The sequence below is a fragment of the Acipenser ruthenus genome, chromosome 4 (genome assembly GCF_902713425.1).
Source record: "Acipenser ruthenus chromosome 4, fAciRut3.2 maternal haplotype, whole genome shotgun sequence".
Taxonomy (NCBI): domain Eukaryota; kingdom Metazoa; phylum Chordata; class Actinopteri; order Acipenseriformes; family Acipenseridae; genus Acipenser; species Acipenser ruthenus.
This window is the reverse complement of record NC_081192.1, coordinates 60,666,350-60,683,894: the sequence shown is the minus strand read 5'-3', so window position 1 is coordinate 60,683,894 and position 17,545 is coordinate 60,666,350. Positions and strand designations below refer to the sequence as shown.

Genomic DNA, 17,545 nt, shown 5'->3' with positions numbered 1-17,545 from the left:
CGGGGCTTATTATTTGTGGTCACTAGACCAGGACTGAAAATAAAAGCTTGTTTCCTGGATTACAGTTGTCTGCCCGTCATTCCTGCACCGCATCACTGCTACACCTGTTCCCCCTACCACCCACTTTGCCACAGAGACTCTGAGACCAAGTGGAAGAAGATTCTATGGTCTGATGAGACCAAAATAGAGCCTTTTGGCCTCAGCGCTAAGCACTATGTTTGGTGCAAACCTAACACCGCACATCATCTTGAGAACACCATCCCTACCGTGAAGCATGGTGGTGGCAGCATCATGCTATGGGGATGCTTCTCTGCGTCAGGGCCTGGGAAGCTCGTGAAGATAGAGGGCAAAATGGATGCTGCAAAGTACAGAGAAATCCTGGAGGAAAACCTACTGAAGTCTGCAAGAGACCTGGGACTTGGGAGAAGATTCATCTTCCAGCAGGACAATGACCCCAAACATACAGCCAAAGCCACACTGGAGTGGCTTAAAAACAAAAAGATCAATGTCCTGGAGTGGCCCAGTCAAAGCCCGGACCTCAATCCAATTGAGAATATATGGAAAGAGTTGAAAATTGCTGTTCACCAAAGGTCCCCATCCAACTTGACGGAGCTTGAGCAATTTTGCAAAGAAGAATGGGCAAAAATTGTCTGAGCCCAACACTGTTCAACATCTATATCAATGAGTTGGCTACGATGCTGGAACAGTCTGCAGTCCCTGGTCTCACTCTACACGACACAAACATTTAATTTCTGCTCCATGCAGACAATCTGGTCCTGCTGTCACCCACAGAACAGGGTCTTCAGCAGAGCCTGTCACTGCTAGAGCAGTACTGTCAGAACTGGGCACTGGCAGTAAACCTGGACAAGACCAGAGTTATGGTCTTGCAGAAAAAAGCCAGATCTCAGGGAAACAGGTACCGCTTCACTCTGGGCAACACCACATGAAGCACAGCACCAGTTATACATACCTGGGTCTGACCATCATCAGGGAGTTTTAACCTGGCTATAAAAGCATTAAAAGACAAGGCACAAAGGGCTTTCTACGCCATAATGAATCAACTTTACAAAATTAAACCACAAGTACAAATTTGGCCTAAAATTGCTGACAGTATTATTGAACCGATTCTTCTCTATGGCAGTGAAGTGTGGGGACCACTCATAAACCCCGACTACAACAAATGGGACAAAAGCACAACTGAATCATTACACCTGGAAATTAAAAAAAAATCCTACAGCTTCACAGAAATGTACCCAACAATGCGTGCAGGGCTGAACTGGGCCGGTTCCCATTGCTCCTCAAAATGGACACTACCAATTTGTTGCTGGTGGAAATATCAAGTAATGTCTGTAAATGTCATGAAACATGAGGCACCTTTTGAAGCGACAAGTTGAATGCAGCACTAAGTTTGACACAAATCAGAAATGTTTTGATGATGCTGCTTGAATTCTTCACTTGGGAGGGAAATGCTGGAACATGTATCAACTAGCAATGTAAAAGGGTTGAACACGTGCAAAGCAAACCAATGCTACATTCAAAACTGGTTATTGTGACATTTTGGTAGTTTCCTGTCTCGCAATGTGACATTTTGGTAGTTTCCTGTCTCGCAATGTGACAGTCAGTAAGTAACCCACAGCTGTAACAATGGGGCTACAAACAAAATGTCTTTATATAAAATCACTTGCATCTTCCAGCACTTTTTATATGTTTGTCACTGTTGTTTGTAAGATATATTCATATTGTTATACAATGTACATTCAGACACTTCAGTAAATATGCAGCATAAGATGCCTCATACAGTAGATAAGGTGCAGAGAAAGAGTGCCACCAGGTGGGCACAAGGAAAGTTTCATCTTTATCAGGTCCCAATAAATATTACCAATGAAGGCTACAGTACAATACTGTTGTTCAAAAATTATTTTAAACATGTACATTTTTTAGTGCAGTCAAATGAATAAGGGGGAAATAAATAACCCTTATGTATAAGGCAAAGCCTGGCATAACTGTTTTATTTATTTTTTTAAGAAAAATCCCAGTCCTGTTAGAAACCACGCATAACAACTGATTATAGGATATCAGAGATTATAATTCACACTATGAGAGATGAAATGGTGCAACAGGCTAATTTACTGGCTTCTGTGGTTGCCACCAGTCCTGGTTTACCAGTATTTCATTTGGCCTTTCGGAACACAAACAATACAATTTTAAGCAACAAACAATTTATCAAAAATAATGGCCAATCTTTGCTTGAGAGTGAGGGCAAGCACTCATATCACCTTTTGGCACCATGTATCACTGTCGCCAGTTCCACATCTCTGAACTTTCTTCAGAATTAAACTCATAAGCATTAAAAAGTGTTTAGTTTAGTATTCTATAGCACTGAAAAGCTGGTCAATTAATACATCATTAAACAGACTAAACAACCAAAACAAACCAAATTATACTGCAATCAAAGACCACAATATAAGAGTCAATAAAGAATCTGTTAGATAAAAAGCTTTCTAAGTTTACAAAATATTCATCAAAACTGCAAAAAAGAATGTTTTAATGTTAGGGGATTTTTTAGCTGTCTGATTTAGGACCTCTCAGAATGTTTAAAGTTCTGGGGAATTTTCAGCTGTCTGATTTAGGACCTCTCATCCTCTTGCAGGGCCTGGTGACATCCAGAGACTATCTAGGGATTGTGGCTGACCAGGTACACCCAGCAATGCTGCTCATGCATCCAGACACTGATGGGTTGTTTCAGGATAGCAATGCCACCATCCAATGGGCCTGTGTATAGGACTGTTATTGGGAACATAACATGGACTTCCTACATCTTCCCAGGTCACCACAGTCTGCGGATCTCAACCAAATTGATCATCTTTGGCATGTTTTAAAACGTTGCTTCAGGGGTCATTCACATCTTCCATCCTTGACGCAACTACGCTCCATCCTCCTGGAGGAATGGTGATAAATATCGCTGGATGTCTATTGTCATCTTGTGGCATCAATGCCATGCCCAATTGTTATGGTCATTGAGGCCAGAGGTGGTCCAACTTTCTATTAGGTGCTTTCTGTTATTGTTTGGCCAGTCAGTGTATAATGTCAACATTTCTTGTTAAATTGTGCATCTAGAGTGTAATGTTTTTGTTACAGTGCTGTTTTCCCGTAACATACTGTTAAAATGCTGTTCTCTTAATAAAGTTAGCACATCTTGTCTGTTCGGTTAGTAACATTAGCACAGTTTCTCTGTCCATTATATAACAACTTCCTTCCTGCCCTTAATGTAACATTAGACACCTAAAATGGCACTTCATTGTAAAACTGAAAGAGCAGCAAGATCAGGTGGCTCCTGCTGGGCCCCCAGCTATTTACTGGCATTGAACCCTTACAGCAGGACATAGTTTCTAAAAATGTGTTTGAGTTCTAGATTAAAATCCTAAACTTTGTGTTACTAATGTTTATTGTTGCTAACTGACATAATCTAACAGACAAAAAGTAGGCAAAGTAAATTGAATTTTATTCCTTATAAAATCTGTTATGCTATATTCAGTTTAAATTGGGTTTAGTAGTATATAGTCACTTGTCAATAACATTAATTGTTGCATGTTTTAAATAACATAACAAAATCTGAATTATACCCAGTCCCCATTACTGTGAAAGTCACACGTGCCTCTGGTAATTTAAGGCAAGCAAAACAAAAATGCCATTTTTTTGTTTGTTTTGTATTACATTCTCATTTTTGCATTTTTGTGTATATACTGTGCAAAGATTAACCAATTACACTACAAATAATTCTGTACGAAATATTCTGGATCGAGCTCCACCAGGTGGTCATAAAAAATAATACAATTGTAGCCTGCTGCATTCTGAAATGACCAAAGAAAATACATCTTGTTTGCAATCATTTATCAAAGAGTGTTATGAAAACAACAACACCAGGGTACTGAACTTAAATATACATCATATCTAACTATACTGTTTTACATTATCTGGTGAAACGTGTCGGTGAAATTACCAGGATGGAGCTGTAGTTGTCAACGCTGCTTACCCACGGAACCAGGAAGAGATTCCGGCACAAGCACAGTGCCGTTTATAGGTTTGCAAAGATTCAGACAGTTCGGGGATTGAAGTAAGGCCTAGTATAAACAGGTATGGATATTCGTTTTTCTACATTTATATGTTATCTGTTTAAAGCTAGCACACACTATAGATATGTTTAAATGTAGTTGATATGACAGTAAACGTATTCGACCTCGTTTTTAACTGAAACATCGTTAATGTCATCCATTTGAATTTCAAGTCAAAACTGTTAAGTACCGTAATTCTGTTCAGAATGCTACACTATATATTGTCAGCAAACCCATAACTGTTAAGTGAGTTACAGTAGGATTATAATTGAGCATACATGACCAATTTAGTAACCATGTTTCATAAAGTATATATATTTAAAAAAAATGTATTAGCAGCTTAATATTTTTTGTCTTATAGTTTTATTTACAGATTTACTTGCATGGTAAACCAGCAAATACAGTTTTTAAAGGGGAACGTATTAAATAACTTTTTGGCTTCTAGTTTTCTAATGATTCACACAAGACGACGTTTTTGTTTGAAGTGTCAAACAATTGTGTGGAGGCACCCAAAACCTATTATTTGCAGAAGGGGTGTAGGGCCAGGATGTGGTACGTTGTCAGAATATGGTACGTGCACCAAAACTTGACCTGTGTAACGTCAGAAAATGGTACACTGTTAATACTGTGATTAACTACTGGACAAATCACTATGAACAAGACACACTGTAGTTCACCCACAAAATTGTAAACGTTTAGAAAATCCAATTTGTTGCTCATCAGTTAAAGTCACATACATTTGCTGAATTCTATTAAAAAGTGCATCATACCCGTTTGAGAGGAGCGTTTCCTTGTTTTTTTTAGCTAAAATCATTTGTGTAGGCCTGGGCAAGCGCAGTATACAATGTACCACTTTTTAATGCATACCACATAATAACACAACACCGGATCAGAATTTGTACATGCACAGTCAGCACACACTGTATTTCTTTACCAAACTACTTGATACTAGTGATTTAAATGTAAAATCTTTTTATTAGTCTACACTCTTAGGAATGTTCCATGAGAAATCATTAACCACATTTAGAGATGGACAGAGAAAACAAATTTAGCACTTGGAACGCATGTCTCTATTACCCATTGTTATTACCTATACATACAGTATATAGGGTTACATAGTTTTTTGACAAAATACTTCACCTTTACCTAATTTTAAAGCTCTCAAACACTTACAATGCAATGGTACACCACCCCCTGGGAAAATACATGTGGTATATGTTTATTTGGGTATCTGGCAGCCTTGCAAGACCAAAAACTACTGCAAGCTCTTAGCTTAAGCACACAAAGCAATGCACTTACAGTAGTTTTTACTCTTGCAAGGCATCTTTGTTACTTAGCTTGTGGTACAACTATCCTGAAAATTAGCTAACCAGACAGCCTGCACCCCCATTAGTTCAGTAACTTACATTATAAAGAATATATACAGAGATAATATAGATGAGAGGGAGAATATTATAATGCTTTATAATGATGTAATAAACTGATAGGCCTAGACAATATAAAAGTTTTTTTTTTTTTTAATCCCAATCAGATCTCATATGAAATTACAACATTAAACACTTCATTCATTTACTATTAACCTTATAAACTGTATTTTAAAAAAAAAAACTGTATTGTAGAACTGCAGGTAAGATGTTGGGGCCCTCATATTCCAGTTTCAAATTAAGCCTTTTTTCACACACATAAACAGCATGGTATCTTTAATACAGATAATAAGTCACGTTTTCCTAATAGTAGATTGAATGCGGTTGGCGAAGTACTCATCAGGAAGCCAGGCAGAATGCTACAGCAGTGTAGACAATTGAGCAAGTTTATAATTTGGTAATTTTGTTTTTTAATGCTGTAATTGTTCCTATTAAACTATTCAGATGTTTTTGTTGTTATCACACTTTTTGATGCAAATTGCTTTAATACAGAAATGCGGGTAGGCAAGTTATTTTCCTTATTTTCCTTACTGTTTTGCAGAGTAAGTGGTCATGGCTGATGACCCACAGAGAAACTTCCGTTCCATCTATTACGAAAAGGTGGGCTTTCGTGGAGTGGAGGAGAAGAAATCCCTTGAAATTTTACTAAAGGATGTTCCATTAGGTAAGAGATGTAATCTTATGTGAGTGTGTGTTTCCTCTTGGTATTTACTCTGTTTTGGTCAGACTGTATTACTATACTGTAAGCATTACATATTAGAAACTATCTTAACCTGTATTCTGCTTTCACAGTATAGCTTCCAGTTGTATTTAAACTGTGTTCCTGGCTATAGCTACGTAGGAGAGTTACCTCAAAGTGTGTGTACAGTAATAGGATTCTGACATAAGGGTGAAAATCTTTATTTAACATCTCAGTGAGGAGAGCTCTGTATAATTGTTAATCTGACTGCTTCACCATTGATGCTGTTTCAGCTTCTAATATCCAATTAGTCAGTTCAGATGCTGACTTAATATTTTCAGAATTATGGAAACTCCTGCTACAGCTACAGTAACTTTGTCATGTGACATGTAGATGATAAAAACATTTTGGGATATTGGCTTCATACGTGGTATACAATCACACAACTGTATTTTTTTATTATATAGGTAAAGTTTGAATATGGTTATCATACAAGAAAAATCTACCTTTTTGTGGTAGTAACCTCGGGGTTATATACACACTGAATGGTACACGCTGTTTTCTATGATTCTTTCAGACGTTCCATACTATCCATAATACAGATCTTTTTTACATATCCGTTTTACCTTATTTTGACAAATTATTCCATTAGTTGTGCCATGCCCCTTACATTGTGCCCCCCAGGATGTAATTAATTTCTAGTTTAATCTATAGAATAGGTTCTTTACAGTGGAATTTTGTTTACAAATTTCAGGGCCTCATTCACTAAAAGGTGGCAGATGACCACACCACACCACACCACACGCAAAAATGAAGCAGCGGTCACTCTATTCACTAAGCTAATTATATATACAAATAAAGCAAACTAAATTATTCATTTGACTCATCGGGGCAGGTCTGCAATGGTGGCATGGCATTATTACATTATTGGTTGGCAGGTTATCAGGCAAGCTGAGTTATTACATTATAGGGCAGAAATTTTTATTACATTATTTAAGTTATTACATTATCCAGTGATTACATTATAGGCTAAAAATTATTACATTATAGAGTATTATTACATTATTGGTTAGTTATTACATTAATGGTTGTTACATGCAGAGCTGCTTGTACTTGATGAAAGTATGAAATGAACAGGGGAGGTGAAGAGTAATGGAAAATACTGTAAGGAAAATAAAATGCATATTTTGGTAGGCAGTCAAATACACAATTTTTGTGAAATCTGTGATATTGTGAATTTTCCGGGGCCCTACATATAAAGGCGAGTATGATCTGTGCTCAATCTGTATGTAGTTATTAGCCTCCTCACACAGCCCTAGTAATGTCTGCCAGGTCCGAAATACTCTCTCCCTGACTCTTCTCGCTCTGCTGACACCGCCTGGTTTCAATAAGCAGTACTTTTAACACACGCTGAGACACCTAGTAAAGTTAGAGCCCTTAAGTGAATATGGTTTGCATATCAAATGCCTCCCTTGCGGTATTTTGTAGCGTAATTTGCATACATTTCCACCCATTAACATTATTAATTATATTTATGCTACTATATTAATTTAAATATATAGAGAAATAAAAATGTGTATCTTACCTAGCTGTGTAGAGTAACATGCAGCAGCGTATATGTGGTCACACACTTTTGTAACTATGTAAGGACTGTTGTTCCCATCGGGGAAAAATAAATAAAAAACCTGAAATGGAATAAAGATTTTGGGGATGTGATTATCTTGTATTGTTTTGGTGTGTGAATGAGGTGTTATTCAGCATTCATGTGTGATTTAGTTGGAGCAAATGAATATTGCCTATTTACACAATATGTTTTTTTAGCATTTGAAAACTTCCTCTTTATTGCAATAAGCCTACTGAGTGCATACAGTACAAGTGCTTGGGATATTTAACAGGGCTCGAACTACTGTTTATATGTAAAATAGGGATGCACCGAATCCGGGATTCGGCCGGAACACCTACTTTTTGAGCAGGGTTCAGATTCGGCCGAATACTTAGGATTCGGTGAACCGAATCCGTTATCCGCCCAGACGTACATCCATTTTAATACATCCCCCCAATGTGTGCAGTTCTTCTTTAAATAAAATACACAAATCCGATATTGAACGTAACTCTTGTGTTTAATAACAAGAACACGTTTGATGAACTCTGTCTCAGCTCTCAACTCTCTAAGTTACTGGTGGTGCACGCACTAAACACGTCACGCAGCTGCTGAATGCAAACATACCCCGGTATGCAACGGCACATTCACATCACACTTTTCATAGAGTAAAGTTATGCAATAAACTTGTAATATGTAGTAACAGCAAACTGTTGTAGACTTTTGTGCTTTATTGCTTTGTCTGTCAAACGTGTTCCAGAGATCATACTGAGATAATAAAAAATCGGTGCACAGAAATATATATTTTTTGTAACTTTACAACTGTCAGATGTGCAAGACGTTGTTGAACAATATGCTTTAGTAAATTAAATTACGTTATTGTAATGTGCCAATACAAGTTGAACCATTTGGGAACTGCTGTGTTTTATTAAAATAATTTGTAAACTATTTCGTAGCCTATTTGATATGTGTTACACACACGGTGCATTTAAATTTTGCAGGGAGATTCGGTCACTCATCACAGTAATTTTTTTCCTCATAGCTCTCAGATAGGGTCACCAACAGGGTCCAGAATCTCGGGACACTTTAAGGCAGGTCAGGTTTTTTAACTCACCTCTCTAAACTGCAATGTATTCGACATGTAAAGTGAGTGTGAATTGCTTCAGCAGTTTAGTAAATGTATTTAATTGTTTAATTGCGGTGGCGATTCTGTCAGTAGAGCCTCATAACAATCGTATTGCTTGAATTTTTTTATACAGTAAACGATATCTATCAAAATAGTGCAACACCATTATTATAGATAACTTTGCACTCACCTGCAGTCTTTCAATTAACCTTGTGACAGTAGGTAAAGTTTCTATTTGTTTAATATTTCTTGCTTCACACAGTCCCGCCCAGTCAGACTCACAAAGCCAATCAGCTGCTGTATAGGTCTGATTGATGGAAACAATCCTCGCATATAGGTGTGTGCTTTTGGTAACAATTAAGTAAAACAATTCAATTAATTTAGTGACAGTTTGCACAATTCACACTCACTTTACTGAATACATTGCAGTTTAGAGAGGTGAGTTACAAAACCTGACCTGCCTTAGTGTCCCGAGATTCTGGAGCCTGTTGGCAACCCTACTCTCAGATCAGGTGACACAGGTTGAAACGTCATTAAAGAAAATAGAGGGTTATGGCAAAGATGCAGCTCTCCTTTCTTGTAAAGGTAAAGTAAACGGTTCTGTTGTTGGGAAAGGGGGCTAGCAGTAAATTGTGTACGTTTCAAACTGAAGTCTTATTCAGGGATATATTTCCATTTGGTAATAAAAGTACTATTAACTAAAAGGTTCAAAACTATAGATTGTGCGAATCCCTTAGTAAGTAGCTGCCAGTCTGTTTTTCATTCTGCAAGTTTTTTCCTTCACTTTTCTTGACAGTTTTTGTAGATTCGGTATTCGGTTCAGTATTTGGACGAATCTTTTGAGATGGATTCGGTATTCGGCCGAATCCCAAAAACTTGAATTTGGTGCATCCCTAATGTAAAATAAAAAAACCCTAAAATAAAATGTGATCTTATTGAGTCTCTGTGAAACCAGAAAGTGCTTCAGCCAAAGTTGATGAAAAAGTGAGTTATTTTAAAATCTTTTGTTTTTGTTTTTTGGCAGATGTTGAAAAGCTTTGCACGTTCAGTCAGAGATTTCCTCTTCCTTCGATGTATCGCATTCTTGTGTGGAAGGTGATCCTTGGTAAGTCAACTGTGTGTGAAGCAAATGCACATTTTAAAATTAAACCGCTGGTTGTGCACATACCTATATGTCATCTGGGAAGTTTGCCATTCCTTAAATATTACACAATGCACTTCCTCTTTGTACAGTAGTTGCAGTTGTGGTACAGTTGCTCCAACTTCTCAAGCACCCACTTTGAAACAAATCTATCGTTTATTTTACACATTACACGTCTGACTGCTGTTTGCCTTATTTACTGCAGTGTTGATCCATGTGGCTCTTCCAAAGTGGCCACATCTATCTCATCAACATCTATCCAAACATATCTTTGGGTGATTCCAAAGCGAGCCCCCCCACGCAAGTTATTACGGCCTATACTTGGTACAAATAGCAAAAATTCAAATTTCAAGGGGGTGTAATGACCAGTGGTGGGACTTGAAACCAAATGTTTTTCACAGAATTTGGAAGACTGGTTCCTAAGGTTCTTACAGCAATACTTACATTTTAGGACTCAAATCCCATACAGGGTAAAGGGTTAGGCTGCAGTTCGAATAAAACTTGCCAATTACCCCTCATCTGGCAATTTTCCAGAAGTGAGTAGGGTGCTCCTAATATTTTTTTTCTGAAAAGCCCTATTGAATATGAGTAGAACGAGGTGCTACACATGACGGTAGCATCGAAATTGCACCCAGGGTGATTATTCTGGTCAAAGTCCCTTTCTCACTTTAGGTTGACCTTTGCAAAGTCACAGGTTGAAGGAGACATTTAAAAAAAAATAAAGGCTATCATTTCTGAACAGCAGTGCTGTTTGTAGACCACCTTTTTTGGTAGCCGGAATGGAGTTCCCACACTCTTTGAAACCTTTTCGAAAATAAATAGAAATCTTTTCCAGCAAACTATTTTTGAATTTGACCACACACATGTGAAAGTGTATCAAAGAATACTGCCGTCGCCTTGTTCTGGGCGTTGAGACAGCAAAGTCACGCTGAGTGCTGTTAGACTCAGTCAACCTCTGTGCGTGCTCATTGGAACAGACAGTAACTGTGCGGATTGTACAGTATGTCCATGTTTGTTATATAAATTCATGAAGACTTTTTATTTTTAGTTAATATATTTTTGAAACACTAATCTTACCATATATTAAAGTTAAGAAAAGTACAATTTATTTGGGGTTCGTGACCAGACCACTGATTTTATATACACAATATTTAGAAATTACAAAAGTAAATGTAAAAAGAAAAACCATGAGAAAATATTAATGTATTTAACTTTTACTCATTATATACTGTGGGAAGAGGGATATCATTTTTGTTTCTATGCTAGTATATGCTGACCGTGATTTACACTTACGGTCGCTTCCACATATGCTTCAAGATCTTATCTGCATGTGCCGGGTCTGGGATTTTGTGCCTAATTGTTGGGAGCTGCATGCAGATCTTTGCCTAGTCATGTTATATCTTCAGTTTTGAACAATACCAGTTTTTTTTTTTTTTTTTATTCAGTAAAATCATTTTACATTGTATGAAGAGATAAGACAGTTAAAATAGTAAATTCATTTATTGAGAAGAAACGCAAGTTACAAATTACAGGTGGATCTGTGTTATTGCTGATTTAATTTCAGATGTCATAAAATGGTAATCTTCATTGTTGTTTTGGGGGAAATATCCACAAAAATGTAAGCGCAAAACTAGGACCAACAGCACTCTGGAATACAGCCTGCTGTTTTGAGAACAGTATTGAAAGTTGTTTTCAGTACTGAATTCAATTTATAGTTTTTCCTTTTTTTAACGTTTTAAAAAAAATGTGAAAGCAATGAATTGATATACATGTGCATACAAATATAACAGCAGTGCTTCACTTGTTTGACTCAGTTTTACATTTATACTTGTAAATAACGCTTCAGTACCGTTGTCAGATGTACTTTGCAGAGTGACGTTATAGGGGCTATCAGAAAAATACTAATTTTTAAATAAACCTTTAGAGTACAATACATGTACGTGTATTGCTGTCTTTGTAAACATCTGAACGCTATACAAACCATTGCTATGTTCCCCAGCTGTTCGGATGAACGGGCTAGCGTTTCATTTTTATAGCTTCTTAATTAGTGATTGCAAAAAGGGAGCTACAACCTGCATTCTGCGTGGTCCTAGTGTCCCACATTCAACAAGTTCATCAACATTCTATCAAAATCCCATCAAAATCCCAAGGGAGGCTGAGCCCCCTTTTTAAAATTCCGGCTGGGGACCCTGAGCCCCCCCTGTAGTCGGCGCCTATGTACACACCCACATTCTATTAATTACAAACACTTAAACAATAATTAATTTAAATGATCCCCAAGTGCACCCAGGTGATTCCCATTTAGCCCTAGAGGCTTCTGGGATGTGTAGTTTTTAAGGCTATGGCCATGACACCCCTCCCGTGGACTACAAAATTACACCACACACACTGTGAATCCCCAGCAAACACACAGGCATGCTTTTGCTCTGCCACATTATTTATTTATATTAGGGGTCGGCACCAATATCGATATTTCAATATGATATCGATATAGTTCGATATCGATAATAATTTCCATATAGCAATATCGTGGGATAAAAAAAAATAACGTACGCTCGCAGAGACATACTTTTTATTGCTAATACTGCTAAAAATACAAACGTACTATGATCAAGTTTATTTTATATTAAGATACAACAAACCCTATACATAGCAATCATTGTTAGTCTCGTAGGCAAACATCATACATAAATTAATATTTAACCATTTCATTCCATTGATTAGCGTTTTTCTTTTTCTAAGAGCTCAATTTAACAAATGTATTTCAAACATTCAATAGCTATAAATCAAGAAAAACAACAAATCCACAACCTGTGTACCCTCTCTCGTATGCTCTACTCCCGTTTCTTCACCTGTTTCCTCTCACCAGCCAATCCCTTACCGGAAACTATATCCTATTTTCAAAAAGTGCGCGCATCAACTAATTAAGAAACAGGACCGTCTTTTTTAAAGGGATACACACCTAAAACAAACTTAAGACAAAAAAACATAAAAAAAATAAAATAAATAGGTAACATTCCCACTCATGGATCATTTTAATTAGCGGTTTTTAAACTATAAATAGCCTGGCCAAACAGAGGTTGGGAGTTCAGTTCGAAGCGACAGACAAACAAACCAAGTGCGAGAAGGAGAGCGGGTTGGGAGAGGGGAAGAGGGAATGGGCTCACCCGAGGTTCGGCTGGCGGAGCGGGGCTGAAACGAAGGTAAAGTGTCTCCTCTCCAGGAGAAAGACGCAGCTCCTCTCGCAGCAAAAAAAGTAAATACATTAGGAAAGATAACCACGTAATAGGCCTAATATTTATTTAGTTATAAAACAAATGCTGAATAAGATGTCTGGGTTATAAAGTGTCAGCGTAGCTTTTCTTCAGTTCAGGTACTGAATCAAAAGGGAGAGACAAAAACAGAAGTTAGACTGAGAAGTTGTTTACAGTCTGAACAACACCGGTACTGTATTTACTGTAGAAATATTGCATGAATCACTAGTATAGGGAACTGGGGGACATGCTGCAGGAGTGCAACACTCGGGTCTAATGGATTTAATCAAATATTTTAAACATAGATATCAAACAAAATCACAGAAAATATGAACAAAAACACAGATCAAAAAACCATGATAAGTTTTCAGTATAAAACGTGACACACATGTCAAAATGAAAACATTACAAAGAGTATTGGGTATGACCTCCCTGAGCATGAACACAATCCTGGCAGCGTTGATGCCTAGACCTGATCAGCCTCTGGATAGACTGTTGTGGGATGTTCCACCACTCTTCCTGTGCAGCTGCAGCCAGCTGGCGAAGGTTGGCTGGTCATGGTTGTCTCCTGTGGATGGCACTGGCGATTTGGTCCCACAGATGTTTTATTGGACTCAGGTCAGGAGAAAAAGCTGGCCATGGCAAGACCTCGACATTGTTTTCTTAAAGTCATTCAGTTGTAATCCTAGCACTGTGTGGTCTTGAATTGTCCTGCTGGAAAATCGACACTTCTGGATTGGCTTGCAGGAACGGAAAAACTGTTGCCTCAAGGACTTTGTCAATGTGTCGCTGAGGTTGCCCTGAGTCTGCACCAAAGGTGTTCTTGTGTTAAAGGTGATTCTTTGGCTCCCGAGTGGCGCATCTGGTAAACGCACTCCGCGTGGAGTCCAGGATGCGCCCTATAGCCTGGAGGTCACCGGTTCGAGTCCAGGCTATTCCACTGCCGACCGTGGGAGGGAGCTTCCAGGTGGCGGCGCACAATTGGCCAAGCGTCGCCCGGGTGGGGGAGGGCTTAGGTCGGCCAGGGTGTCCTCGGCTCACCGCGTACCACTGACCCCTGTGGACTAGCCAGGCGCCTGTGAGCCTGTCTGTAAGTTGCCCAGAGCTGCGTGGTCCTCCAACGCTGTAGCTCTGAGGTGGCTGCATGGCAGGCCTGCAGAGTGAAAAGAAGCGGACGGCTGACGGCGCATGTTTCGGAAGACGCATGTGCCCGTCTTCGTCTCTCCCGAGTCAGTGCGGGGGAGACAGCGGTGGGCTGTGTTGAAATAAAAATAATTGGGCATTTCAAAGAAAATCTGAAAAATAATTCCCGATTCCAAATTTAAAAAAAAAACAAAAAAAAAACCACTACTGCACCAATTACCAATTGGGAGATGGCCACATATATGAAAGCGAAGCAGCTGCTCCTGTTGTTGACGAGAGTTGGAGAGAGTTTGGACAAAGGAGATGGAGAGACAGTAAGAGCTATAAAACTATAAAAACAATTGCTACTTGTTTTAATTATTGTCTGTTTTGTTTTGGCCATTGAGCCGTTTTTTTGTGTTTTTAGTGTTTTGTTCAAACCTTGTATTTGTATTTAATAAATACGCGCATCAGCGCTTCATACCCATAGTACTGAGTCTGTCTATTTCCTGGCCTGACATCACCACCAAGCCATCCGTTTGACACAGCTGAGGGGATTATGTCTCATAAACACAGCTGTAATTTACAGAAAGCAGAAGGCTCTAATTGGAATATTTGTATTTCTTTTGCCTGGAAGAAATCTGAAAGATGCTCTTGTTTGCTTTTGTATAAACATTAGATTTCAAATAATATTTTGATTTATTATGGGGAAAGATTAACTGCCAAATAATGGCATATGTATTAAGTAGCTGATTTAACTGTGTTACTGTGTTAGTATAAGTTTGTTGTGTTTTTTACATCATGTTTTAGTGTTAGTTTGGTTAGAAACTTTTGGCTCTTTGCGATAATAAATACATAAAAACAAAAATGGGGAAGACCAGACCATCGCAGCAGGATTTTGGAAATGGGCTCAAACAAACAAACAACATTACCACATTTAAGAAGATTGAGGACAGATCTGCATTGTTTTAATGTACTTTTAAGAAGTGGTCTGTGGATTTCCTCAAAATGGGCGAACGGATCAATTAGTACATCGGTTACATAGGTTTTTTTTGTGCTGCTGGGGAATTTTGTTTGTGAAACAGCAGCTGCAATGCCAGCCTTTTATGTTTTAGTTAGGGTATTCAAATTCAAATTGCAAACCATTTATTTTATTTGATATCCATTAAACTTTGAATACTCTTGTTATTTTTTTCACACAATACTTCTGTACTAGATTTAATTTGAAGCACTTTTGCAGTAATCATTTCAATGTTTGTGCAGGGATCCTTCCTCCTCACAGTGAGTCCCATTGCCTTGTAATGAGCTTCAGAGAGGAGCAGTACCAGGATGTGCTCCATGCCCTCCAAGTCATGCGTTTTGTTCAAGACACCACACCCCAGGTGGAGGTGTTCCTCCGGATGTATCAGCTGGAGTCTGGAAAGCTTCCTCGGCGAACAGGAACAAATCAGCTGGTATGTGTTCAGGCAAAAAGTTATAATCTGCTGCTACCGTACCAGGAGTGCTTCAAGGGGTGCAGGCATACGGCGGTGGTGAAGAAAGGTTTAAAAAAACAATGCTTTAAAAGTAATTCCTTACCTTTTCATAAGCAGCACACAATTTTGACAACTACCGTATTTGTTTGCTGTTGATTAATTTGTTTCAGCCTTTTTTTGCTTTGAGTTCAATTCTTATGATACAGGTGAGTCCCTGGTACAGCCCTGTCTGAGCTTTACTATCTTGTTAAAATATTTACATGCAGAACTATGCAGTGTCACATGGAGTAATATTTATATAACAAAAGAAGGGAACAGGGAGGAGAAACCAAGTACTTCTGATAAAGGTATAACTTCACCTGAGTGAAAATGAAGTCTGGAAACCTGTAAGGAACATGCAAGTAGCAGGGATATCACTTGGAGAGCAACATTGCTGTGCAAGCAAACCTCAATAATAAACATTTACTCTTTAAATAACTTCTAAGTAAAACAATAAATAAAAACATAACTACTTAAATACCTCATCCCCCTCTTTCTAGTTTAAAATAAGCAGTGTGCAGAATATTTCTTTTGAATTGGTGGCAGTGCAAAGTTTAATAAAAGTGAATACTTACACAGAACTACAAAAAAGTGATGACATTAATTTGTAAGCAACTAGCACAGCAATATCCCAAACAATTTCATTAAAGCAGAGGAAGCAGCTTTAAAAGTGAAACAAACTTTTCAAATAAACCAAAGCCTCGAGTTCCTGGGTGTAAAAGAGGAAGGTGGCTTGGTTGTGGGATCGGAGGACGCGCACTGAACCTTACATTCTCCTGAGCTGTGTGGGGAATCGCTGCGGTGAAGGGAGAAAATCAGTGATAAAATAATTGGGCACATTAAATTAAAATTAAAAAATATATATATATGTGTAGATGCAGAATGACCCTGGGATGACAGAAGGAGCATCAAAAGTGCACTTTTAATATACGTCTTGTAATACCAAAACTACAGCTGTGTTTAAAAAGACATTAACAAAGGGGTAGTGTTGTAAAATTCTCAGTTTAGAACCAAAACATTAAAAAAATGTATTTCAGTGGTGAGATTATTTTTTTACATCGGACAAGGAATAAATATTACAAATAAAAGTTAAGCATATTCCTGTTACATTTGTTTGAAAAGAAATAATAATAATAATAATAATAATAATAATAATAATAATGTTTGTTTACTTTTGACTAAACATTAAATACATGTTAAATACATTAAATATATTTTTATTTAGCACAAATATTAAAATATTACAATGTATTACATTAATAAATATATTTTTTTAAGTTAAAGTCTTTGTAGCAGTGATCATTCTGTAAAATTGTCTATTTTTTAGCCTTGAATGTCGTTATTTTCACATATTTTTACAGCAACAAAAAATAGTATCCATAGTTATAATCGGTTCGTTTTTTATCAGCTCTCGCAGCTGTTTTTTGGTAAAATGTCAGTGGAAGTTTAAAACCGAAAAACCAGACTGAATTTGTGCAGCCAAGGAACAGGACTTACCATTATTACACACACAAGCTAAATAAAGTGTTATTGCATCACTCATACCAATGTATTACACAATTAGACACAATGT

At 37.7% G+C, this 17,545-nt stretch overlaps 1 protein-coding gene across 1 annotated transcript in view; it reads left to right on the top strand.

Annotated features, from left to right (window-relative positions):
- Positions 1 to 3,809: 3,809 nt before the first annotated feature.
- The window catches only part of tbc1d7 (TBC1 domain family, member 7), a 35,913-nt gene continuing 22,177 nt past the window's right edge, over positions 3,810 to 17,545 (top strand). Inside the window, exons 1-4 of the mRNA XM_033998878.3 lie at positions 3,810 to 4,134; positions 6,078 to 6,200; positions 9,966 to 10,046; positions 15,722 to 15,912. Coding sequence (XP_033854769.2) covers positions 6,089 to 6,200; positions 9,966 to 10,046; positions 15,722 to 15,912 — 384 coding nt within the window. The 5' untranslated portion in view covers positions 3,810 to 4,134; positions 6,078 to 6,088. The remainder of the gene's footprint in view (positions 4,135 to 6,077; positions 6,201 to 9,965; positions 10,047 to 15,721; positions 15,913 to 17,545) is intronic.